The 27,875-nt window shown below is 33.8% G+C and overlaps 1 protein-coding gene across 1 annotated transcript in view; it reads right to left on the reverse strand.

Moving 5' to 3' along the window:
- ST8SIA4 (ST8 alpha-N-acetyl-neuraminide alpha-2,8-sialyltransferase 4) overlaps positions 1–27,875 on the reverse strand; it is a 100,925-nt gene that overhangs the window by 59,780 nt on the left and 13,270 nt on the right. The window contains exons 3-4 of the mRNA XM_059919401.1: positions 25,472–25,729; positions 2,489–2,782 (exon numbers count right to left, since the gene is read on the reverse strand). Of these exons, the coding sequence (XP_059775384.1) occupies positions 2,489–2,782; positions 25,472–25,729 (552 nt within the window). The remainder of the gene's footprint in view (positions 1–2,488; positions 2,783–25,471; positions 25,730–27,875) is intronic.

Genomic DNA, 27,875 nt, shown 5'->3' on the forward strand with positions numbered 1-27,875 from the left:
GTATACACTGATGTGTATAAAATGGATGATTAATAAGAAAAAGAAAAAAGAAAAAAGAAACATTAAAAAAAAAAAACACTTCACTATGCCAGATATGTTATTTTTTAGGTTCACCATAATAATAATCCAATTTGTTAGACAATAAATATCTCAAAAAGTATATATTTTTTTTAAAAAAAGAAAGAAATTCAAATGTTTCACCATACACATACACATACACAAATCCCCCCCCAAAAAAATGATGGTAATACAAGAACAGGAGTGGCTATACTAATGTCAAACAAAACAAAATTTAAATTAAAAATAAATCACAAGAAACAATGTACATTATGCTAAGTGAAATAAGCCAGTCATAAAAAGACAAATACCGTATGATTCCACTTATATAAGGTACTTAGAGTAGTCAAAATCATAACGACAGATAGTAGAATCGTGATTTCCAACGACTAGGGGGAGAAGGGAATGGGAAGTAATTGTCTAACAGGTAGTATAGAGTTTCGGTTTTGCAAAAGGAAAAGAGTTCTGGATATCGATGTTAGTGATAGTTGAACAACAATATGAATGTACTTAAAAGCACTAAATTGTACACTTAAAAATGGTTGAGATGGTAAATTATATGTTATGTGTAAACTTTACCACAATTTTTAAAAGAAGAAAAAATATAGACAAATTAGATTTTTTAAAAATTAAACTCTTGTTCATCAAAAGACAGCATTACGAGAGTGAAAAGGCACACCAGACTGGGAAAAATATCTGCAGTACATGTAATCAATAAAAACTTTAAAAAATTAAAAAGATGTGTTCTTAGAACAACACGTTATGAAGCTGCTCTCTATCAAGAACGCACCTTTTTTTTTTCAGCCGCAAATTGTAATTTCAGGACTCTGTTGCTTAAAAAAATTGCTTATCTTCCAAATGCATTACTTTATGTTACTTTGTTGAAAATTTATGCCAAATGTCAAGAGAATGAATGTTGAATAACCAGGATCTAATTATAAGAATGCAATTTAGTTGCGTGCAGAATAACAATTCAAAAAACTGTCTCAAGGTTTAAACAAGGAAATGGTAAATCCTTGAGGAAAATATCTCAATAACAAAACAAAACAAAATGAAAACACCTTAGTCCAGTCCCAGTGACAGTATATAAAGCAAACTACTTTTAACTCTGGGTTTTGAAAGCTTTTTCTTTTAGGACTTCTAGCCATTGTATTTACTTGGTCCCCTGAACTTGCCTATCCTTTTTATGTCCACTGATTTTGCCCTATGTCTTTATCATCTTATGAGTAAATTAATCAAAAGCCTAAATGGCCTTCATATCTCTAGCACCTCTGCTTGTCAACAGAGTCTGTAGTTACAAGATTTACTCTCCTAAATTCACACATCTAATTGTGCTTCATGATTATCTTCCCAACCAGATCACAAGGTATTTTTCCAACTTTGTATTCCAATGCACCACAATGGACTCCATTATTCCACAAGTCTACAGTGTAAATAATTATTTTCTTGCCTCAGTTTGCTCTAATGATGCAATACATTTCCTTCTGGTTTCTTCTCTCTCTCCCTCTCTTTTTCCCCCTGAGAATCGCTTTAAAGTTCTTTAAAATCATTTTCTGCTTTAAAAGTTTAGTTCAAATGTTAGATTTTTTAGGACTTCTTTGCTAACCTGAGGAACAAATTCTACACTTCGGACAATATACCCCCTTACCATTTGTTTATACCTTACCTAGCTATACATGCCTCTGTTTCTACCATAAAGCCTATGCATTCCTTTAAAGCAGTGATCAGCTCTTCCATTGCGAATCTACAGCATTTGACATTAAGGAGATATCTAATAAATATACAGTATTGCTTATCTTTTTGTTACATATCTCACACACTTATACGTATGCATGACTGAATTTAGCCTTTTGGCCATTTACAACTTTTAAACAAGAGTCTACTTCTTAGGTCTTTCTTTTGAGCTTGTATTAATAAAAGGGAAATGTTGACTTAATTCATAAAAATGTCATCTATGACTTCTGGGGGGAAGCATTAAGGCATATTATCTCAGCCAGCCTTCTCTACCACTAGTTGGCCTCTTAACTACAGATGGGACTTAATTGCTCCTTAAATACATCTAACGTTTAAGCTTCCACAATATTGCCCACTAGCCATTTAGCACTTCTGTTGGTAGTTTTTACCCCAAATTCATGAATTATACTATGAATTCTTATTACTCTTTAACACAGCAAAATATAAAAATCAGTAGTTTCTTCATGAGCAGATATAAATAAGTGCCAAGTTCAAATATTTGCTTTTTCAAGAAAGGGAATGAGCTAAAATAATACAGCACGTAAATGAAATTCAAGTTGGTAAACAGAGCAGCCAGTATAAAACAATGGAAACATATATCCATTGGGAAGTTACTGAGGCTCCTTCCTGTCCAGGGAAAATGTGTAGTTATGTGTACCATGTGCCAAGGACAGACTGGTCCTTTCCAGACACTTACCCTCTGACAGCATGAATAAGTCTCAGTGACGGATAGGCAGTTCGCACTTTCAGTTTATTCTTAAGGATTAACGCATTAACCCACTCCACGTGCTTCTCTCCTCCTTTGACCATGAAAGCAGGGATCCATAGGACACTGTCATTCAGCATGGAAAGTCTATGCACAAATTTTTCTCTGTCACTCTCATTCCGAAAGCCTCCAAATGCTCTTTGTACAACTGATGGATTCATGGTAATAAAATCTGATTTAGTTCCCACATCTGCAGCAAACTCCACCACAGGGGCTAGATTACACCTGAAGAGGAAAAAATTAATGGACAAATGAAAAGTAAATATGAAACAGTCACTCCTAAAATGGTGTGCATGAAAAGAAGAATGGGGAGTGAGCATTTTTTTTTTTTTCACCAGGTGGAAATAAAAAAAAATAATCTGCCTGGTAAAATTACATTTTCAGTAAGTCACCACACATTCAGGAATGCTGTCTTCAATAAAGATGTGCACTCCTAGTAATGGGGCTCAAATTTTCATTTATATTAATTCACTCTGCTGTCGAAGAATACTCATTGCTGTTATCTTCATAAAACCACATGATATGAATTCCTAATAGGTGAATTTATGATGGTAAATTCACAAGAGCTCTGCCATGTAGTAGGCAGTCTAAACCACATGCTGTTCCGTAAGTAAGTAAAACACACTTGACCTGATACTCCAATCTGCACCACTTGTCAAGCTTAAGTCATTTCGACAAGCTTATGAACATAAGTAAATGGAGATGGCTTTTCTGTACCCTGAGGTTAAGGGAAAAATATAACTCCTTATGACGTTTTCCACATACATATTTGTAATTGCCTTCTATAGGCCTAAATGTGAAGGAAAAGGGAGAAAAATGGAGTTATCACATTTAATATGCCTTTTTGAGATGTTAACTAACGCAGAAAAGCCTCTACTATAGGATCAAATATCTTTCTGTTCCTCAAAATGCCTGTTTTCCCTACTAAGAGGCCATGTGCCCTTTGTGGAGGAGGGACAGAATTTGTTGCCCTGTTCTCACTACCAAAGCTCCAGGGCCTCAGAAAGTACCTGGGTCAGATTTTATTCTCGTAACCTGATTTCATTCTTGTATTACAAGGAAGCTTTGGAAAGCACCTTGAATTTTGCCTTTAACCAATTTGTGATGCTTCTTTGATTCTGTCACATAGACCTGTGGATTTGATGTAACTTAAAAAATAGCTTTTTAATTTTACAATATTTTAACTTGCTAAAAAGGGCACATTTTAATTAGTTGATAAGTGAAAAATTAGATTTTTAACAAACAAGAGTTTACTAATTTGGAAAAAAAATCAGTTGAATCTATACATTCATGAAAACACTCACACACACACAGATTTTTTTCTTTTCTTTTTCGTTGTTTATATCAGCCTTTCAAGGGAAGGGAAGAGAAACTAATTTCCTCATTCTGCATTTTTGCAGGTTTGACTGCATTATGAAAGTTTCTCACATTTCTCTTCCTTGTGCATTTTGCCACACTAATTAAATTCTCAAACAAGTTAAATTTAATTAGAAAGTAAAGTGTGTGCTCTGCTATTAAAATTACTGGTTTATATATCCTTCCTTATCTCTCTTAATTAATATATCTTATTACTTCCTAGATCTCTGACAACATTTATATAACGCAACAAGTATCTTTCATCTCACACAGTTAAGCAAAGTCTGTGTTATCTAGGATAACCTACTGAGAGAAAACAAATAAAAGTTAACACATATTATTTAGAAATAATCTTTTCAAGTTATATAACTTTAATTATACCCACTATATTATATGATAGAGTATTTATTTGTCTCTATCCATGATCCATGCACTACTGGAGATTAGTTATTATTCACTCCCCTCACAGTAAGAACATTAGGAATGGGACTGCCCTGGGAAAGAACAGCTACATGTGAACAGAAGCAAACTGAACATTTTACAGTGGAACTCATGGAAGACTGAGGACATGATAATTTTTAAAGTCCTAAAATGTGCTCCACACCAACTTTAAAAATAGTCTAAAATTCTAAGCAAGCTGATTAGAAGATGAATTTGGATACTGTGAGGAAATGCTTTCTGAACAACATTGGTACAAACACTTCTCCTTCCTCAGGTAAAAAATAAAGAACACTTGTTAACATGACAGTTAACATGTTCCTGTCATGGGAGATGACTTCAGACAGATCTTCTTGCTGTAATAATTCCTCAGCGATTCTTTTCAGAGGATTTCTACCATAGGAAAAAATATCTATACTTCATTTTCTCTATAATTGTAAAAATAATCAGAGCCAACCCTGTTAAAGAAAGCCAAAATAGCATCCCACTGAATTATCTTTTCAGGAAAAAGAAAATCACTTCATTACTTCATGCTTTTCATTACTTTTTCTTATGACATATTTAAAAGCCCCTCCACACCCATGTTTGCTAACACCCACTCTTTTAGGACTGATTCAGCATGTTTCTGAAACAGGATTGTCTGGCCATGTGCCATTTAAGAGCTAATAAGATAGTCATCAATAAAATTGGGTGCTGAAAGACGGACTTTCCACCTTGGAAGCAAAAGGAAACGAACAGAATAACAATATTTCTGAAGAATAGGGTTGGATCTAGGAGAGGAACCAATATATTTGGTGTAGTCAAAGAATGCTAAATGGCTGTGATGTAAACTGAAAGAGCACCAGGAGATCAAAGAGTAATCAATCCACCTGAGCTTTACCGTAAAGTTTTTATGACCTAAGCACAGCCCAACCAGACTTTGTGAGGGATGGAAACAGAGGTACTGGAAATAGCATGACAGAAGGACACACTGTAAAATATGAACTATGCTGGCTCCACAGACTGCTTGTTCATTTTCCTTGGAGTGACGATGTCTAATTTTTCACTGGAAGGAAAGATTAACATCATGTCCACATGTGGCCAGCAAATTAACTTCTCTGTGGTTGAGTTAGATATCTAGTCATATAATTAGCTGAATGTCACATAATCAGGGCAAGCATTAAGGAAGCCAAAATAACCAACCAGCTGTGTTACACTCCAGCAATTCAGTAGACTTGTTGTGAACTTCACAGCGTTACTAGTAGCAATACTGCTGATTGAGCAAGATTATAAATAGATTTGCAATCACACGTTCTTCACTTTCCTTTTTAAAAAATCTTCTCAGGGATTACAATCATCAAAAGTATCCAGAATGTGTAGCAAGCATTTATGAAGCATTATTTCACATGTTATTCTTAATCTCATAAAAGTGAAGTGCCCAATTTTTAAATGATGGGTATCTGTGAGTCAAAACTACCGAGTGCACGAGAATATTTAATACACTCAAGTTCTGTTTCTTTAGCCAAATTAAATTTTTGTACTGACCAACTATTTTGACATATCAAAAACATGAACACATATACACAGAATTAGGTCTGTTGGCCAAACTCCCTGTTTACTCTAAGCTGCCCGATTTTCAATTTGTTTGTTTTTATTTTCCATCACTGATTAAAAATCCTTGGGAAGGCAGCTAGCTCCACTTGTACTCTAGACCAGTGGTTCCCAACCTTTTTGGCACCAGGGATTGGTTTCGTAGAAGATAAATTTTCCACAGATGGGGTGAGGGGGAGGATGGTTCAGGCGGTAATGAGAGTGATGGGGAGCGATAGGGAGAGATAGGGAGCTGCAGGTGAAGCTTTGCTTGCTCGACTGCCACTCACCTCCTGCTGTGTGGCCTGGTTCCTAACAGGCCGCGGACCAGTAGCGGTCTATGGCCCAGGGGTTGCGGACCCCTGCTCTAGACCTCTGAAATTTCTTCTGTGATCTCAAACTAGATGTGCCTCTCAGCATTCCTTTTATGCAGAACTGAAGGCACTTTCATCTATTTCACAGCCATATAAAATGTTTTTAATAAATTTTAATTCACTTAATTATTTAAGGAAAGATGTGTTTATTTCATGTATGTGTGTTTATTTCATGTGCTCAAGACCACTCAGTTCTCTAGCAAGACATATCTCTTAGATTTGTTAGTATTCTCTGCATGTCCCTTAAGTCATGGCTCGACAGTGTAAGCAACTAGGAGGTCCCTCTTTCAATAGCTCAACAGATATGCTTTGAGAGTTCATTGCGCAAATACTTCACAGTACTCAGAACTCTTTTTCCAGCTATCTTACTATTTGTGCTAGTTTACAATGATAGAACCTGGCCAAAATATGATCTTGACAATTATTATTAGTAATAGCAATAAGATAATACTCATTCAATTAGCCACATGCTTATGTATCCCACAGTGCGTGTTAAACATTTGTGCTACCTACAGAACTAGTCATCTGAGATACTGAGGTACGACAGCATGTACTGTGATATAGGAGATGGTTAATTACTTCTTTACACATACAACATAGATTAAATGAGAAGGGAACAATACTGAGTGCACTACAGCCTTATCTCTATTCTTTCTCACCATTAGTTAATGTTCAGACAAGTTCCCATCACACAATTTTCCAAACACATCCTTTTTTTTGTTGGCCAATCTCATTGTGTGTTTCTCTTTACTAACACTGAAATCCCTCAGCCCAAACCATCGTTGCCAATGGAACCACATTTGTCAACTGACTATGAAATGAGAGATAACCTCTTCTCTTTTCTGCCCTCAGAGGAAGCATATGGTTCCTATCTGCTCCTATCCTGTTTTTGAGCTTGAAGAGCCAAGAAAGAGAACAAAGAATCTCTAATACCTGGTTTTGTTTTAGGCTTTGTGGTTACCCTCTCAAAACTTCTAGGGGAAGCTGAAACATGCAACCTATGAGCCTCTTTGACTTTCTTGAGGTGAGGATACTAGACCCGAAACCAATAATTTTGCAATACTTTGAGGTAAGGAGTAGTATTATCTCCCCTTAGAGGTAAGGAACTAGGTCAAGGTGATTAGGAAACATGTCCATGGACGTAGCACATATAAAATAAAAGCATAACTATTTAAAAATGACTCCAGGACAAGAGTTTTAATTGACACTACTTATACATTGATTTCTTTCAGAATCAGCGAAAAATGTCTGTATGTTCATGTTTCACCCCAACCTTCCTGTAAGAGAAAGAATGCCTTACCATTTGGTCTTAAGCATATTATACAAGTCCATTCAGCCATGACATTCCCCAAATCCTGAGCAGTTATTAAACAAAGGGCTTTTAGGTATCTAACACATAAAAATAATACTTATATTTCAGATCTCTTGAGGGAAAGGATTTTCAAAAAATGCTGGTAAAAGGATTGAATATCTAATTGATGTGACTTTTTGAAATATGAAGCCTAGGGTTAACAGATGACTTATATGTTGTATACCATTATGTAGTAAACAAAGTAAACAAATCCTCAAGTTGATAGAAATAAATACAAAAATGACACATATCATGAAAATAACTAAGTGATTAAACAGAAGAGAGACGTTTTTCACAAACCCAGATTTGTTTACGTATTTGGCAAGGGTGAGAAGAACAGTGTCATATTATTTCTACGGAAATCACAGAATGAAAAAAAAATTAAACTCATTCTAGAAAACGAAGATCCAAATACCAGAGAAATATGTTAGACTATGTCATTCCCACACTTCAGTCAAAATCAAAATAGAGTTATTGGGCAAATTTGCTACAACTGCACAGATATTATTCAATAACTTAGTTTTTTTGGGGGGAGAGGGAAAGGTATGCCAAGGAATGGATATATTGTGATTAAATCAAATAAACTTGCATGCATGTGATTGTTTTCTTTTTCACAAAAGTGAATATATATAGTAGCAAGACTAATATTTATTTGAATTATTATAAATGTCAAGTTTCTGGAAAATGCAAATAAAGGAATATTAAGGAAACCCTCTAAATCCTTCCTTTGTAATTAAAAATGAAGGATCATTTCTACTTTTCTGAAGGGGGTATGAAGAGGAAATTCTGGCAGCTGTTGAGAAATTCCCTGTTCATTGTCTCGGGTAAAAATTCATTATTGGGATATTTCAGACAAGGGGGTGGGAAACGAAGCAAGATCTTAGAATGTATTTTCAAGTACTCTTGTCCTAGTCAGGGAACTGGACTACTCCATTGATCAGTGGTTGCTGAGCAGTTACTACTGTTTTACAGAGGGAAGAGAACTGATTCAGCATGGAATTTACGTTCTTAAAAATTATGTTGTACATTAAAAGGAAAGAAACAGCATTCATGAAATATTATGGCTGATACTTTAATTACCCATGCCAGAAAACCCAGGCAGAAGAACTATAACATTTTCTCTTTGCAATTCTTGGTGTTAATAAACTAAGTACAATGCGGTCATCACAGTGGCTGTGGGAAACATACCTGAGTTTTCTAACTTTTAGTGATTACACCAGCAAACCTGTCACAGTAACAGTGCGTTGACATTTAACTTTCTTGTTTAAGAAAACAAAAATATTTTTGATTTGTCGCTCTAAACTATAAATATATTTTTTCTTTTCATTTTTTTGAAAGTATAATCCAAGACTGAAAAATGATTTCTAATTTAGTATATATAATTTACTTGACACTTGGTCCTGGAAAGACAGTTGGTATAATATTCAGAAGAGTTAGGTATTCTGATACCATCAAGCATTCAGAAAAGTATCATATCATGAGTGGATAAAAATGAATGTTTCATTGTCTAATATCACAAGGTAGGCCAAGGCAACTTCACATTCATTACATCATATTTATTCTAAGTGGATCTTTCTCATACTTTGTTTAGTAGAAAATAACATTTTGACTGGTGGAAAGGCTTTGATCTCCATAATTCTTTTATCTTCCATATCTGGTTCATCACAAAGCCCTAAAAATTCATCTCAGAAAATTCCTCCTGAATATATTCTCTCTTCTCTATTTCTATTGATATTTTCTCAGCTTAGGTACCACCATGTTTTTTTGAACTATCATTGGAATAATTTCCTAATTAATTATTTTTCAAACTGTTAGCTGGAACAATTGGTGGATCATGAATTGATCTGCAATTTTTAAAGAATGAAAAAGAACAAAACGGTCTATAATAGAAAATGACAGTGTTCCATGCACATAATTTTATGGAAATTTATTTCAGATTTACATGTGTGTGTAGTAATAGTAGCTGAGGAAGCAATAGCAAGAGTATATCATGATGTAAGTTGTATTTCTTGCTATGCATTTTTATTTAAACAGTACTGAAAAACATTGCTCTAACCAGTTCTGTAACACAAGGACTCCAGCTTGATCATTCTCTGTTTCAAGGATGGTATCATCTTATTAATATGCACATTTGACCACAACACTATCCTAACCAAAAACCTTCAGTGATATCAGTCCAAGGGCTTTCATAATTTGCCCCTACACTTACTTTCCAGAATTTTCTCTCTATACGTTTGCCTGTCTTAGATCCCAATGGCATCAGACTACTCCACGTACTTTTCTGTCTGTGTCCCTTTATTTATGATGATACCTCTGCCTGAAATGACTACCTCTCTAAGACACTCTAGCTTCCAACCTCAAAAAGTCCTATTTTTTCTTAAAACTCAAAGGTTAATATCCATTGCAATGTTTCACATGATTTCTTTGGCAGAACTAATTGCTTCTGCTGCACTGTTCTAAAATATTTACTTATATCTTTATTCTACCACGTATGAAACCTGATTACATTTAGTTGCTTGTATAGGGTTGATATCTTTAATGCAATTAGTCAAGCTAACCATAATAATAATGACGGTTACTCTGTGTAGGTGAATTGAGAACCTGTTTACAATGGTATTTGATCTCTCAGTCTTCTAGGAGTGCTGCTGAGTGTTTAAATCAAGTCCTGAAAATTCACAGGCCCCTGGGCCACAGGTTAACATAACTCTGAAAAATGGGCAATTTTGCTGGGCTATTTCCCCATTTAAAGGAGACAGGCTCTCATGGGCTTGTGATGATAAATGCCAAAGAAAACATATCTGCCACCTGGTTTGGGCCCTGAGGCTGTCAGTTTGTGAGCTCTGCACTAAATCTTCTGATTCCCTGTACAAACACTTCAATTTTTATTTTTAACATGTATGTTCTGTTAAACATGTTAAACATGTTTCATTAGAAAGTTGATACAGTGTGTGTTTTGGGAGGTGAATTAAGGAACACAAAAGGTACTAATAAATATGTGTTAAGCTGAAAACTGCATTTTAACTGTAGTTGTTAAAATATTTAACTCTCAGAAGGTGTGCTAACTAAAATACACAAAAATTGAAAAAAGTCATCCTTTTAAGTTGGAATTATTTAAATTACAACAAGAAATACAATCTGTTTCACTAATGTGAATGTATGTACATGTTTAAAAGGTAAGTAGGATTATTGTTAATGATCTCAGTCATCGAAGCTTAAAAAGCATGAAAGGCACATTCACACAATGCTTCGGTAAAATGATGTATGCCAAGAATAAGGGCAAGAATATCCATACAAATACAACATTCCTGGAAAGGGAATTATTTTCCTGTCCCAAACTGAACTGCCTTAAAACTTAGTTTCACTCATTTTTATAATTAGTTCCTTCTGTCTCCCTGGCAGCAATGCTTTGTTCTTCGTTCTCTTATTACTGTCACTGTACTATTTTGTTATTCCTCTCTCCATGTCTGTCTCCTCCATCAGACTGCAAACTCCAAACAGAACAGACCATGTAATTTATCTTTATATCCTTAATACCCAGTGGAGCCCCTCAGAACTTGTCATCTAGTGGCTGCTTGATAATTGTTTGTTGAATGAAGAAATACTTGTTGAATTAATGTGACTACAAATTAATGGAACCACTGCTTCCATTTTTAAACTTCAAATAAATGTTTTTTATTTTTTAAAATCGTCATATTTAGGAGCCATACATTTATGCCAAAGGATACCAGTACTGAAGAAATAATTATGGGACCCTAATTTTGAACTGCTTTTCTAAACAATTCTTAATCACAATAGAAAAATCCCTCTCAATTCTTTATAGGATCACATGTTTTTGACTCAAGACCATGTTGTTCAGTCTGATCATTTATATAATTCACTAAACATAAGAAGAGCTATCAGTTACTACCTTATGCAAGATACTATACATATCTAAGTTATTCAAACTTTAAAGAACATCCATATAATTAAGTATAAGTAATCATATTCTACAAATGAGGAAAAAAAATTCAGTTTACAAATCCTCAGAGATGGGATTTAAATCCAACTTTGTATCTAAAACACGATGAGTCCAAAATTTACTGCACGATACCGCAGGTTCAAATGATTTTCACTGTCCAAAATACATATTCATTTTCTCCCTCTCGCCCCGCCCACGCACACATACACTACACTTGACACTAATGACAGAATACTCAGAACTAGACTACAAAACTATAAGTTGCATTTTTATGTGTTTGTTTAAACAAAAAACATATTTCCTGCTTAATATCGCTCAGGTAGTGCTAGAGCTGTAACATGACCCCAAATCTCCTAACTCCCATAGATATCACTCTTCTTATCTATACTCCAGAACTTTAACATAATTTTCAAAATTAAAATTGTTTTCATTTCCAATTTAAAAACAGCATTTGTGTTCACATACAAACACTAACAAAAAGAGAAGTTAAAATACTTTTCAAATATAGAACACTTGTAAGTCTCCCTCTAAAATATAATCACTATTAACAGTTGGTACCATACTGACTTCAAATATTTTAAATAAAAGTTTCCAGTAATGGCATAAGTCAAGCTGTGGTTCTAAGAATTTTGGTGGATGCCAGTGAAATAGATATGGGAAGTAGGAGATCTTATCTCCCAGAAAAATGTCCAGGTCCTTTCCCCAAAACTATGCTAAATGAAGTTGCTATAAAACAATTTCTCTCCCTTTTGATAATGCTTGTATTCACTGGTTCTTCTTTATATATTTTGTACATATGGTGAATTCCCAAGGCTCTGACCTCATCATACTTACAATAATTCGTATGAATCATTAAAACGTAGTCTTGTTCCATAGAAAACAAGCTTATGGTTACCAAAGGGGAAAGGGGGGGGGGGAGGGATAAATTAGGAGTTTGGGATTAACATATACACACTGCTATATATAAAATAGATAATCAACAAGAACCTACTATATAGCACAGGGAACTATACTCAATATCTTGTAATAACCTAGAGTGGAAGAGAACGTAAAAAAAGAATATATATATATATATATATATATATATATATATATATATATATACACACACACACATATATATATATATATATGTATATATATATCTGAATCACTTTGCTGTACACCTGAAACTAACACGACATTGTAAATCAACTATATTTCAACCCAAATTAAAAATAAACAAACAGACAAAAACTTAGTCTTGTTTTTCTTTGGCTAAGAAGTGATACCCTTCCCCTGATTTTAAGTCTTAACATTGGCTTGCATACATCAGGAGGAAAGGCAACACTCCTGGACCAAAGGAAACAAAAAGCCAGATTAGAGGATACAGTATTAAGTAGAGAATGCTATTTCCACAAGCTGACTGATGAAAAGGAAATTTATTCATAGAACATGGCAACCAGAAAGAAAAAAAAAATCACACAACAATGCAAGTTGACAGGCTCTATTCCAAAGTTGTCTACTGAATCATAAGAAAATAGAGTCATAGAGTTTCAGAGCCAGAAAGGAATTTAGGAGCCCAACTAGTTCAATGGCTAGATTTGGCATATCAGGAAAACTGAAGCTCAAAATGGTTTATATTACTTGTTCAAAGTCACACAGCTATATTTAGTGGCAATATGAGCAAGAGGATCCAAGTTTCTGAACTCTCTCATGAGTATTATTTCAACTACACTCTTTGGGAGAATATATACTGCTTAGCAACAATGACCATTTTAGTGCAAATATTTACATCTTCTGTGTACCTGGGTCACAGATACAATTTTACTACCATGAATATACAATACCACCAATATGTTAATCCTAAACCATCAAAAGGAAGAAAAATTTACATTTATTGAATAACTGATTTGTACTTGGATTTATTCTAGACAATTTCACACACATTATCTCATTTACTTCTATACTCACAAAAAAGGGAAGATAGAGATTATTTTCCTCATATTATACATAAAGAAACTGGGGCTTAGAGAAGTAAATAAATCACTTAAGACTGAATATAAATTAGATGGAAAAGATGGAACTTGAAACTAGATTTACCTGATTTAAAGGTTTATCACATTTGATTAAGATGTTAGCTCCCATGAGAGAAAAGGTCATGAGTCTCCTGGTTGATGATCTGTCTCTAGAATATTTTGACATATATTTTTGGAACATAGTAAGTGCTTAATAAAAGAAAGGAATTCTCACAGGATGGTCCACAGACCACGACTGGAGAAAATGCTAAACGTTATAAAGTCAGCTTGGTGTTTATTTAATCTTTTACTGTTTTTCCCCTAGCTTTATTGAGATATAATTGACATATAACATTATGTATGTTTAAGGTATACAACATGATTATTTTATATATGTACATATTGTGAAATCATTGCCACACATAGTTACCATTCACACAGTTACCAGTTTTTGTGTGTGTGTGATTTTATTTGTTGTTCAATTTGTTTTGTTAGCCTAGACTTTGAAGAATGGCTGGTAGTTTGTGGAAATGTCAGACATTAAAATGGCCTTCCCTCTTCTGGCTTTCATGCTAAGTCACGAAAATTTGAAATGTACACTAATTAAGACCATTTCTCACTGGTCTTCACATTTCAGAATAAACATACAACTAAAAACTTCACACTCTAGTGCAGCACTGACTGCTATTTCTAATTTAAAAGATAAGTGTTTTCAATCTTCATTTGAAAATAAAGTATTGGACTTTGAGTATGAGAGAAAAAAGTTCTGTTGTTGCTTCCTTCTTCAACTTACCATATACACTCAGGAAAGTCACTTAGACTCTCTGTTCTATGGAAAAATGTGGTTTGTTAACCTAAGCCTAACTTCTTCAGAGGAACCAAAGGGAACCAATTTGGATTATTCAAGACTCATTTTCCATCATCCAAAAAATGTTACACTTTAAAACGTGCCATATTTATATTCACTATCATTTACCCTTTCCATGTATTATATACTTCATAAAGTTCTTGATTTTCTTAAATTGCCTTCCACCGTCTATGCCCACTGTCTCTATCTTACTTTCCCCCACATTATCTCCATCTTTAGACTATTTTCAGTATTCCCATCTTTGTCTCCCTTGTAATTGATCACCTAAAAATCTTCCTGAAATTTAAATGTGATCATGACATTCCTCTCCTGAGTGGCTCCACAGACTACTTGATAAATTAGATCCAATCTCCTTAGCAAGATACAATGGACTCTGCATAACCTGTCAGCTTCCCTCTCCAGCCTTACCTGCTTCTTTTGACCCACACAACCTTCTATTCCATCATACTGAAACTACTCACAGGCCCAGAAAAGCCACTCATTCCTACATCCAGGTTCCTTGGTGCATCATAGATCCAGTTTGGACTAGGTCTCACTCTCTTTTCTCTCCTTTCCTTACTTCTTCAGTTTTCACCGTAATTTAATTCGTGTTGTTTCTCTCAGGAAATCATCCTTGACCATCCAGCTTATGTATCCTCTCTGCCTCATTGTTAGTGCCTAGTTCTGTGAGTACCTCTAATAAAGCAATTTGTGCATTATCAGTTCATTACTTTATTTTCTTTACAGGACTACAATCATCTCAGATGTAAAGAATTGATCTCCATTTTTGTATCTTCCTGATAAATAGGTGAATAAAAGAGTGAAGGAATTAATGAAAAAATTATAAGAAAGATCAAAGCTATGCTATGTATCACCTGAAAACAACAGGTACTGAAAAGTTCAATTGTGTTTGGCTTTGGAGTACATATTTTGGGCTGATGTCCACTTACAGATGAGTTTAATAGTAGACAAATAACAAATGCTTTAAACCCAAAACTGAAGGTATATTTTGAAAATCTATGGAATGACCAACTGCCCATTTGCTAATGCTCCTTTGATGTCAGGAAAGGATGATCTCTACCATATTTTACATTAGTATGAAGTTTATCATCTTACTCTGTCCTATGATTTGGATTTCATCACATTTGCCTCCTCTAGTATCTTCCTTATTGAGTGTTCTTTCTCTTTCTTATCTTTGATTTATGTATTATCATGGTCCTTCCATCTGCAAATATGCTCATGCTTCTATACCTATACATTCCTCTTATGCTTATAATAAGAACAACAACAAAACCCCAACAAGAACAAACAAATAAAACAACAAACTGTAAGGACCTCTCTTGGACTACAGGATACCATGTAAATCCTTAACATGGTGAAACGATCCTTCATTATTTAAGGCCAACATACCCTGCCATTTCCCCTTCCACATTGTCCTTCAATATGAACCTAATAGTAGAATAGTCCCAAACACTGCCTTATCATAAGACCATTGAAAGCATTTGTCTTTGTGCTTACTGGTTCTTTTGCCTGAGATTCCTCTTTTCCATGTGTTGAATGACTAATCATCCAGATGTACAATGATTTACTCATCCTTTCTTGCTGTGTGTTATAAAATGCATTTATACTTCTACAACTGTTCACATTTGGGTAGATTCCTAGAACTGGAAATAGTAAATAAAGGAATCTACTATTTTTAAGGGTTGGGGGACATTATAAACCTGATTTTTGGAAAAGTTGTATCAATCTATATTTTTAAAAGCATTTCAAAGGAGTGCCAACATCAGTATAACTTTATGCTGAATACTAAGAATTTTAAATATCCTTGTTAGATTGATAGATGAGAAACTGTAGTTGTTTATAATACTGCATTTTTAGAAAACAGTAACCCAAGTCTGGGAAGTGCAGAGAGTTCCAGGCAGGAAGCCTAAGGAGGAACATGCCAAGAGACATAGTAATCAAACTGACAAAAATTAAAAACAAAGAAAAAATACTAAAAGCAACAAGGGAAAAATGACAAATAACATACAAGGGAACTCCCATAAGATTATCAGCTGATTTCTCAGCAGAAACTCTGCAAGCCAGAAGGGAGCGGCATGATATACTTAAAGTGATGAAAGGGAAGAATCTACAACCAAGAATACTCTACCCAGCAAGGCTCTCATTCAGATTTGATGGAGAAATCAAAAGCTTTACAGACAAGCAAACGCTAAGAGAATTCAGCACCACCAGACCAGCTTTGAAATAAATGCTAAAGGAACTCCTCTAGGCGGGAAAGAGACTAGCAACTTAAAACAACCTGGTACATACATAGACTGCTATATCAAAACCTCACGGGAACAGCAAACCCAAAAACTACAATAGATACACACACAAAAAAGAAAAAGCAACCCAAACACAACACTAAAGGTGGTCATCAAACCACAGGAGAAGAGAATAAAAGAGGAAGGGAAGAAAAAAGATGTACAAAAACAAACCCAAGACAATTAAGAAAATGGCAATTGGAATACATATACTGATAATTACCTTAAATGTAAATGGATTAAATGCTCCAACCAAAAGACATAGACTGGATGAATGAATACAAAAACAAGACCTGTATATATGCTGTCTACAAGAGACCCACCTCAGACCTAGGGACACATACAGACTGAAAGTGAGGGGACGGATGAAGGTATTCCATGCAAATGGAAATCAAAGGAAAGCTGGAGTACCAATACTCATATCAGACAAAATAGATTTTAAAAATAAAGACTACTATAAGACACAAAGAAGGTCACTACATAATGATCAAGGGATCAGTCAAAGAAGAAGATATAACAATTGTAAATATATATGCACTCAACACAGGAGCATCTCAATATATGAGGCAAATACTAACAGCCATAAAAGGGGAAATCGACAGTAACACAATATTAGTGGGGGACTTTAACACCCCACTTTCATCAATGGACAGACCATCCAGATGGAAAATCAGTAAGGAAACACAGGCCTTAAATGACACATTAGATCAGATGGACTTAATTGAGATTTAAAGAGCATTCCATCCAAAAGCAGCAGAATACACATTCTTCTCAAGTGCACATGGAACATTCTCCAGGATTGACCACATGCTGGGAAACAAAGCAAGCCTCCGTAAATTTAAGAAAATTGAAATCACATCAAGCATCTTTTCCGACCACAACGTTATGAGATTAGAAATAAACTACAAGAAAAAACTAAAAAAAACCACAAACATGTGGAGACTAAACAATATGCTACAAAACAACCAACGGATCACTGAAGAAATCAAAAAGGAAATCAAAAATTACCTAGAGACAAATGAAAGTGAAACCACAACAATCCAAAACCTATGGGATGCAGCAACAGCAGTTCTGAGAGGGAAGTTAATAACAATGCAATCTTACCTCAGGAAACAAGAAATATCTCAAATAAACAACCTAATCTTACACCTAAAACAACTAGAGAAAGAAGAACAAACAAAACCTAAAGTTAGTAGAAGGAAAGAAATCATAAAAATCAGTGCAGAAATAAATAGAGACAAAGAAAACAATAGCGAAGATCAATGAAACTAAAAGCTGGTTCTTTGAAAAGATAAACAAAGTTGATAAACTTTTAGCCAGACTCATCAAGAAAAAAGGGAAGAGGACTCAAATCAATAAACAACTAGAGAAAGAAGAACAAACAAAACCTAAAGTTAGTAGAAGGAAAGAAATCATAAAAATCAGTGCAGAAATAAATAGAGACAAAGAAAACAATAGCGAAGATCAATGAAACTAAAAGCTGGTTCTTTGAAAAGATAAACAAAGTTGATAAACTTTTAGCCAGACTCATCAAGAAAAAAGGGAAGAGGACTCAAATCAATAAAATTAGAAAATGGGATAGTCATTTTAAAACAACGTTTTAAAATTTAAAATAGTTTGTCAAGTCATTGTCATTTCCATTTAAAAAAAAAGTATCTCTTGTAGATAAAATCTTTTTATCCAAGGAGTGACATGATTGGAAGAAAAAGTTAGAGCCTTACCTCACATCACAATCCATAACAAATTCCATATTTAGTTTTCAGTAAAATTTTAAAAACCATAAATAACTAGAATAAAATAGAAATTCTGATTTCTACCCAGAATATGAAATTTATGGTTAAAATCAATAGAAATGACAAAGATAATTAGTTTTTTTAAAACTATAAAACTTCAGATTAAAAATATGAATAAACCATTAAGTAAAAATAAGGTAGAAAATATACATAGCAAATATCACATAAGCAATGTTGGTATTTCTAAAATATAAAGTGGTTATTTTAATTAATAAGAATTTTAAAATATCTTTCTAATGCCTGCACCAGTCTCCCTACCAGAAACTTAGTTGTTTGCAGTTAAAACATTTTATTTAAGGACAAACATTCTCAGTGAGATTGCAAGGGAAAAAAATAAGGCCATTTTTGTGAACACGTAGAAAAGTAGGCATATTTTTTCTCTCCCAGAGAAGAGTCTATTTTGCTATAAAAGAGTTAGCATTCATAGAAGGTCAAAAAAGATGATTTAAAGTTTGCCATAAATTATCCACCAGTGGAGAATCGAACATTGAGTTATAAAAATGTATTGTATCAGTCAAGGTAAGTAAATTCTTCCATCCTTTTCTTTTGTGAAACATCTCATCCCTTCTCTTAGGAAGCTAGATCATCATAAAGTAAAACATTTTTATCTTATTACTTTGGTTTCCTGAAGAAATATATCTCTTCACTACAATTCTTTCTAATTTTATATACTCAGATTTTATAGACACTCCTATCTGAGTAGTGTTCCTGTGTCTTCACATTTCATATTATCTAATATGTTATTCAGTGTCAACTGTATACACGTTTGATATATTTGATAAATTTGAGGAAGGTTTGACTTCTTGTTTATATAAGACAAAGAGAATTTGCATTTCTAGCCAATGGTCATGGCTATTAGAAAAAGTGGTAATAAATTTAACTTTCAACTACAACATTTGACTCAAGCAAGGTGTGCTTTAATATCAGTTGACATTAGTTTAGATTTACAGTTTATGCATTTCTTTACTATTTATATTTCCCATCTGATACTTAGAAAATCACTTTGAAATGATAGGCCTATTATTATTATTATTATTATTAATATCATTGGACATTGGAAATAATCATGTTTAGAACCTAAGGTATTTGTCCAATACTACATTTCCTGCTTAATTTTTTTTCATTTTATTTTTTATTGAAGTATAGTTGATTTACAATGTTATATTAGTTTCAGGTGTACAACATAGTGATTCTAGTAATTGTCAGGAACCCAGCTTTTCTGATTCCCAATATCTAGGACATTTCACTATACTACTCATCATATTTCTGTATTTTCTTTTTAATTTTAAGGGTTTAAATGACCATAAATGACCTTATATATGACTCCTCTTACATATTAATTTTGGAATTCAATGTTGTATTCAGTGTCTAAGGCAACAATACATGAACACAAACCAAAATTTTCTCAATTCCTACATTAATTCTTTCATTCAATAAATAAATAGCACATACCTTAATGTATCAAATTTGGTACTAGGTCCTAAAGATACAGGCTAACTAAATCAGACATGTTGGCGAGTCCCAGCTTCCCTAGAGCATACTGTTTAGGCATATTGAGAATTCCAGAACATTGCAAACCTTAATGCACATAAGAATCACCTGGGCACTGTGATCAAATGCACATTCTGACTCAGCAGGTCTGGTGCAAGTTCTGACATTCTGTATTTCTAACAAGCTTCCAAGTGATGTTAATGCTGGTAGTTCAGAACCACAATCTGAATAGCAAGGATTTACTTACATAAATATGTATATATTTAAATGGATATTTTAAGTGATCTTTCATTGCTGTTCCTATATTTTAAGAAAAAAAGAATGAACCAAGAGGAAATTAGAAGGGAATTGGTCAAGCACTGCAGGAACTGAGGATGTTGATTAACAAAGGAAAAACGAGCAAAGTTGCCTAGGCTAGAAGAAGATGGGGACAAGACAGAATGCAGAAAAGGAAGGTAGAAAGAGAGAAATAAACAAACAAAATTAAATTGGGAATTCCAACCAGCCAGAACAACAGCAACAAAAAGTGTTTTGCAGCTCTTAGTTAACCATTTCTGAATCATTCAAGTCATACTCATTATTTCTAGTATCTCTGTTTAAGCACAGGGAGGAGTGGCATTTGATGGTCAAAAAATATCAGTTGCCAATTGCAACTGTTAATTAACCCCTCCCCCAGTGTTCTCTATATAACATCAAAGCTAGTACACTGTGGGACCAGGTTTACTTTAGATGAGGCTGGACAAGATCCCTCTTCTATGGAAAACCAGTACTGACAGGCTGCCTGACATTTCCTACTACCCACAGACAGCCCAGAGAATGAAAGAACGCCCCATCATTCTTACCTGGGGGGAAGAGAAGACCAGGGAAGGCGGAATGAGGATTTGTTCTCCACCACCTTTCAGCATTAAAATTAGGAAATATCTGATTTTTTTCGTTCTCATTAGAAGACCACAATTGTTAAGTTCTGATTTTTTTGGTTCTCATTAGAAAACCACAATTGTTAAGTTTATGAAATTCTTGAGTATAGACAATACAGATATTAGAATGTACATTTTTGTAAATATACATGGGACTAAAATATCCAAAAAATGTGAAAAATAAAGGCAGGAAAATTGAAAAGCACTTTATATATCATTTTGCAAAATCTAAAACAATTTTCACCACTAAATAGTTGTATTCTTTAATGTAAGATATGCACTGTTACAATAATTTTACACCTAACACAAAGTAAAAAAAAAAAAAAAAAAAAGACCCAAGAAAGGATTCAAAGATACTTTTAAACAGATTGCATGAAGGGAGCTTTTTAACCCTGTTTTCCTTTACCTACAGTGATATATAAAGGACGTATTATGTCTTCAAAACTCTAGATTCTTGAAATATTATAGCAAACCTTTAGATAAGTAATTATACATGAGGTAAACTTAGGGCTGAGACTTCGTAGAGACAATTCTGTGGTTTCTGTGAGTAGGTAAGTTGTAACACTCTAAGGAAGAAAGGAATAGTTCATACAATAATCTCAGTTTCTAACTTAGAAAACTAAAGTATAGCAAGGCGTACAACTTCATCCAATATCACCTACAATGAACTCTCCTCAGACCCCTGGAATCTATATTGGGTGATGGTTTTCCTCTGCAGCATTGACTCCATCTCTTTCCAATATTTAGCATATGTCACGCCATCCAAATATAAAATATAGAATTTAATATCAATAGGACAGTGTCTCTAATGCTTACCAGGTGAGAGAAGGTTTATAACTGACACAGCAATGCCAGATTAAACTACATTTTTGTTTATCCGGAGCTGTATGACAAGATCTTTAACATCACAAGAACTTTATTATCCTTTATGAATTTTCCCTATCAGACAGGATTGCAAGTCAAGAAAAGCATGATATTTTCAACCTGAGTGAGTGACTGACCACCCATGTTTCTCTATCCTGGCCTCTTCCTTACAACATGGCACTCGCTAATTGAGGAACTATAGACTAAGTGTCTTGAGGGTTGCACATATAGAAAACACTGATCAAGTGGACATAACACTATTATTTGAATTATGATTTTAGGCATTTTTATTAAGAAATAAAATTATTTCTCTTATGTCCAGTTTTCTGTTATTTAGGTAATATGAAACCTAGATTTTACAAATTAGTTCAATATTTAATCAGTAATTAGAGAATCGAAGTAAGGCTTTAATTGATTTTCTTATCCTCATTTTTTCCCTTCAAGCTCCTATTTTGTATGATATCCCACAAAACCCAGCATTTAATTTAATTGATTAACTTATGATACAAACAGCCACTGAGGGAATATTTCTTCTAGGAGAGGAAATGCATGACACTGTGTGTGTGTCTGCATTTGTGTATAGTTACCATTACATGGGCAAAGATACAACATGAGCACTTTTCACTGGCTTATTTAAAAATATTGTGGGATATTAAAAATAACTTTCTCCAGAACTACACTTCACAGGACAATAATGCCATGTACCTGCACCTTGTCCTCCTCCTCAATAGCACAACTGTTTGGAGTAAGAGATTCCTGTTTGCATGTGATAATGCATTCTGTACATCATTAAACAAAGAAGATAGCATTTTATTTCTTTAAAGTACTTTCAGGAAAAATAAAGTTTAAAATCTAACTAATGCTGAATGAAGATATTATCTGAAAATAATGCTTTGCTTTATAAAGTTAGAGGTCAACTTGAACATAATACCTGGGTCAGTCTGATCCTTGAGGGGGTCACTGAACTAGCAGTGCCCTCTGCAAGCTGATCAGGTGTAAGTTATCTCTCTCATAACAAACTTACTATCTAACAAGAAAAATGGGAAACAAACAAACAAACTGGGAACAACAGGTTACACATGCAACCAACCAACCAAAACTATCTATACCTATGCTGATATGCATACACACAATACAGCTCTGGGAAGGTGGGAAATTTGAAAGAGTTTTAAAGATTGTTACTGCAATTTGTAACAATATTAACCAGTTTGACATGGATGGCAAACTATTTCAAGGAATAGGGCTTTGATTGAGGTTTAAAGCACAAGTCCTCTTTGATGTTCTAGAGTAGAATAGACACATGTACAGTAACAAAAGGTCATATACTCTTGGGGAAGGAAATGATATTTGGCACACAGATGATGAGTCAGATGCCATGAGAAAGATTAGAATTTTAGGAAGGATGGAGGTCTGGTAGTGATATGTCATTGAAGTCCCTTGTGTCCATGAGACTCAAAGGGATGAATTTCCAAACTAGGTATTATTACAAAAGAAAAAGGGTTTTCTCCAGGGATTATTTGTTTCTAATGCAAAATGTATTCCTGCCAAAGTTTACCTGGAAAATCAGAATCCCAATCCTGGGCTACACTTCCCTAGTACATGCTTTAATCTAGAACGTTCCAACTTCTAATTTTGGAAATCAGTAAAAATAGGAGGAAAAGAAAAAAAAACAATTACGGCAATAATTTTCATGCCTTCATTAAGATGCTTATCCTCATTTTTTTATACTTCTTGGTAAGAGCATAACAATTATAGACTCAGGATTGGTCACTATTGTGCTCTTGTTAAATAAGTTTTTAAAATAATCATAGCTTAGAAAAGTATAAAGAACCTCTTGAAGTTCGATTATGCTCAAACACCAGTGAGTGACTTACAACAAACAGATAACTTCTGGAGATCTAATGCACTGCCTAATGATTATAGCCAACAATAGTGTATTATCAACTTTAAAGTTGCTAGAATACTAGATCTTAACTGCTCTCACCACAAAAAAAGAGAGGAGATAATTATGTGATCTGACTGCGGTGTTAGCTGACACTGCAATCTTAATTTCAGAGTTAAAGGTGAGGCTGAATCTAGTGGGTTATGTAGATCCCAATGCTAAAGCTTAAAGGGGTGCAGGAACAAGGAGTCAGTCACATTCGGATCCTGTAGCCCTCCAGGATTAATCAACCTTACAAATTCTCTTCTTCACCTTGCAACAATTTCTACTGTGCTCTAAAATCTTTTCCTCTTCATTGAATCTGCCCCCTGATTGTAATCTCTTCAGAAATTCTAGAAGCCTTACTCTTCCTTCACAGCCATACTTCACACAGACTTCAAAGTTTGAAGCTCATTACTTCCACTTCCACTGTCATTCCCTCATCAAATATTTTTGTCTCCTCTTTGGACACAATTTTCTTTATATATCTACATATTGACAAGGTTTTTTGTTCAGTTCAATCAATTTAAAAGTTCAGGTTTTTAAAGGCTCAACTGATGTCAAATCAATCTCTGACCCTGCATCCAACTGAGAAAAGATAGTATGGCAAAATATTTGCAGTTATATTCATTGTTATGAATTGTATTCCCTGAGAGTATTCTCTTATGATTTTTCATGGTTATTATTCTTTTATAAAAAACTGTTGCCTATTTATGATTAATACTTATATATAATTGTATTTATTTATTTTTTTAATTGTATTTATTTTTAATAGTATAGTTCAAAAAGATATTTTTCAAGATCTATACTTTCAAAGGCTGGATTCCAGCATAGCTTCAAGACTTCAAGTTATTTGTCAACATGGCAAATCAGCATACTTTCCTATCTATCTTTATATTGCAGTATTTCATATTTCAAAATACGTTTCATTTATTCAGCAAATATTTCTGAAGAACTAAAACAAGCTAAAAAATCTATTTAGATATACTGAGAATTAAAAAGTGCTAATTAATATCTGTTGTCATTACAACCTTAAGTCTACTGTTGTCTTTTTTTCAGTTAATCACAAGCTAACTAAACACATGACTCATCAAATATCTGCTGACCATCAATGAAAAACAAATAGCTATGTTTAATTTTGTGAGAAAACTAAAAAACTAAAATATACTACCATACACAAGTACCATGTATAAAGAGTGATGAAAGCAATTTGGTCCAAGCTATCAAATATAACCTTGTTAAATTATGTTCTTAGACTACGCTAAATAGTTGTCATTAAAAAAGTAAAATTAACATATCTGTTACATCATTGCATAGTAATGTTCATAATTTTATGAATAAATAAAATAATATAATTTATTGAATATAAATAGGATTATGAATGTAATTAATTAAGTGAATTAATTCATTCACTAATAGAAATAAATAATTATTTCTATTAGTGAATAAAATAGTTTTTCTGTGTATTATATTTAATAAAATTGTCATTTGGCCAAAAAGGAAAGCTGGTGTGAATCTTATTGCTATGAGATCATCTTTTCTTTCAATGATATAATAATTTTAATTTTACATTCCAGGGTAAGTGTAAATTTGGATACTACACAGATAAATATTTGTTTGAAATTTCAATAATTCATAATATTAATATTAGATTTAAACATTTCTGCCAGTGTTCTAGTCCTAAGTAAAGGGTCTTTGAAGAAATTACAATCTTTAGGAACAAAAGAAAGCTCACCTTATTACAAAATTGTGACTGTCAATCTCTTTTCCACATTCACTATCTAGTAGAATGCCAGAATTTCCAACAACTGCACAGGTCTTAAATCTTCGATTTTTCATTGGTGAAACTTCAGGTAAGAGGCTATGCAGATCCTGAGAAATATTTAGTGTCCGGCGTCTGTCCAGCACATAGTGTATGACATCACCAGGCTTAAAACTGCTCTTGACCACTGAGACATCTCGTTCTGCATCTAGGAAACGAAGAATGTTCTTCCTATATTTGAGATACAAGCAAAGTTTTCCATTAAGGACAACATGTCCAAGGACTGGTAATATCATTTACAAAGTAACATATGATAAGATATAAATTGGTAAATCACTAACCTTTAATATTCAGGTGGTAACTAAACCAACCAATTAAGTAGATTCTAAAGGAAATAAAATATATTTTTGAAACATCATTTGCACATAGTTTTTCAATGATTTTGTAAATAGATGTATAGTATACACACCTATCTGTGGAGTGAAAAAGGCCTCCTATCAAAATTTATAGAAAAGTTTATTAAATGAAATACTATTGCCATGACTTGACTTTCCTTAGCTAGACAGTATTCTGCCAGCCTTAATTATCTAGAAAAACTTGAAATTGTTTAGAACCATAATTTAGTTAACTCTATTAAAAGGATTGAATTTTCCAATAAAATTATTAACATTTATTGAAATCATGTGTATATTATAATTATTTGAAGTAAAGTTAAACTACAGCACTATATATATATGTGTATATATATGTATATGTGTATATATATATATATATATATATATATATATATATACACATATATATATATATATATGAAAGTTTTCTTCCAAGCTCAAGAATCCAGGAAATAAGATGGCCATATTAGAGGAAAAGATGGACAGATAGAACATTGGACCTTGCAGGGCAGAGATAGCTAACTGTTCCTCAGTGTTCTTTCTTCCCTTCTTTCTTTTCCTATTTGAATCTTCTAGGTTTTACTTGGCCACATTGATGCTCAGCTAGAACATTTCCAAATTTCCAAACCCAAGTGCAGCTGGGTGTGGTCACATGAACTAGTTTTCTTAAACAGGATATGAGTGGATCAAGGGCATCACTATAGGAGAAAGAAATAAACTTCTGACTTGTTTGATTCACTGTATTTTAAAGTCTCCTTTTTTATGGAAGCTTAGCCTATCCCATAACTAATAAAGAAACTGATAAAAGATATGAGATACTACATACACATATACGCATATGCTAAGTTAGATGACGGAAAATAAGAAAATAGATATGGCTGGCTGGAAAGCTGGTGGCTCTTGGCATGATACAGAATAGCACCTGATAAAACTGTGGTCCATAAAAACTTGGGAGTCATATCCTATATGTAATAAGCTTGTTGCTCTTGGATAATTGGTTAAAAGGTGCTAGCATGTTGTTTTATGTTGGTTACCCCTTTTAGCAAGGAACTAAGAGGCGAAGTCAGACATGAAATAGCCAAGTTGCAAGTTGACTGGAGGAGAATATCTCTGACAACGGCCTATAATCTAAGCTGTGTGAGAGTCCAGTAATTGGGACCTCCTAAATGACTCCAATAATCCAATTAGCAAGAGGTACAACTATAAATCAGAGCCATGCCAGCAGCAAGAAGGATATTGTCTTCTCCCCTAAGTCTATAGATTCAAACGTCTTAAGAGTAGCTGCCAATAAACTGAAGAAAAGGAGGGTTAGGTCAGAAAAATTAGGGGAGAATCCGAAGGCTAAAGAACTGTGTTCAGAAGCAATCTTTAGGTGGGGTTATTCATACCAGGAACAAACTCCAAAGAAATAGCTCAGGAGCCTAGTAAGTTTTTGAGGGAACTATATTGACAAAGAAATCTATGAATCTGGCTTACAAAAGTTTGGGATTGCTTGATCCTCAAGCTACCAAACATATACCACCCAGAAGCAATCTGAGAAAGCAGTCTTCTGGGTTGGAAGTTGGATATTACTTACTGAAGTGCTCTTAACTGCAAGCTTGAATTTTCAGAATGCTCAAAACAATGTCATTATTATAACATTCATGATAGGACAGACATATTTTCCTCTAATGCTATTATTGTTTAAGCTCCATCACTATTTATAAATTTTATTATTAAGCACAAAATATGATCTCTTCCTATCACTCCATCAAAAGGGCAATTCCCCAAATCATACTCCTAAGCCAGAAGCATGACTAGCAAGGAGGGATGTAAAATAACTAACTCATCTTTCCTTTTGTTTTCTTTATTTTGGTTTGCTTTAAATAGGTCCCACTTTAATGTGTGATCTAATTAGGAAACCAGATGACTGAATACTTTATTTGGCCAGATTTTATACACAAGGAATACACCCATCAACTCTCTGAAAGAGACCATTTAAA

The sequence above is a fragment of the Balaenoptera ricei genome, chromosome 3 (genome assembly GCF_028023285.1).
Source record: "Balaenoptera ricei isolate mBalRic1 chromosome 3, mBalRic1.hap2, whole genome shotgun sequence".
NCBI classification, from domain to species: Eukaryota; Metazoa; Chordata; class Mammalia; order Artiodactyla; family Balaenopteridae; genus Balaenoptera; species Balaenoptera ricei.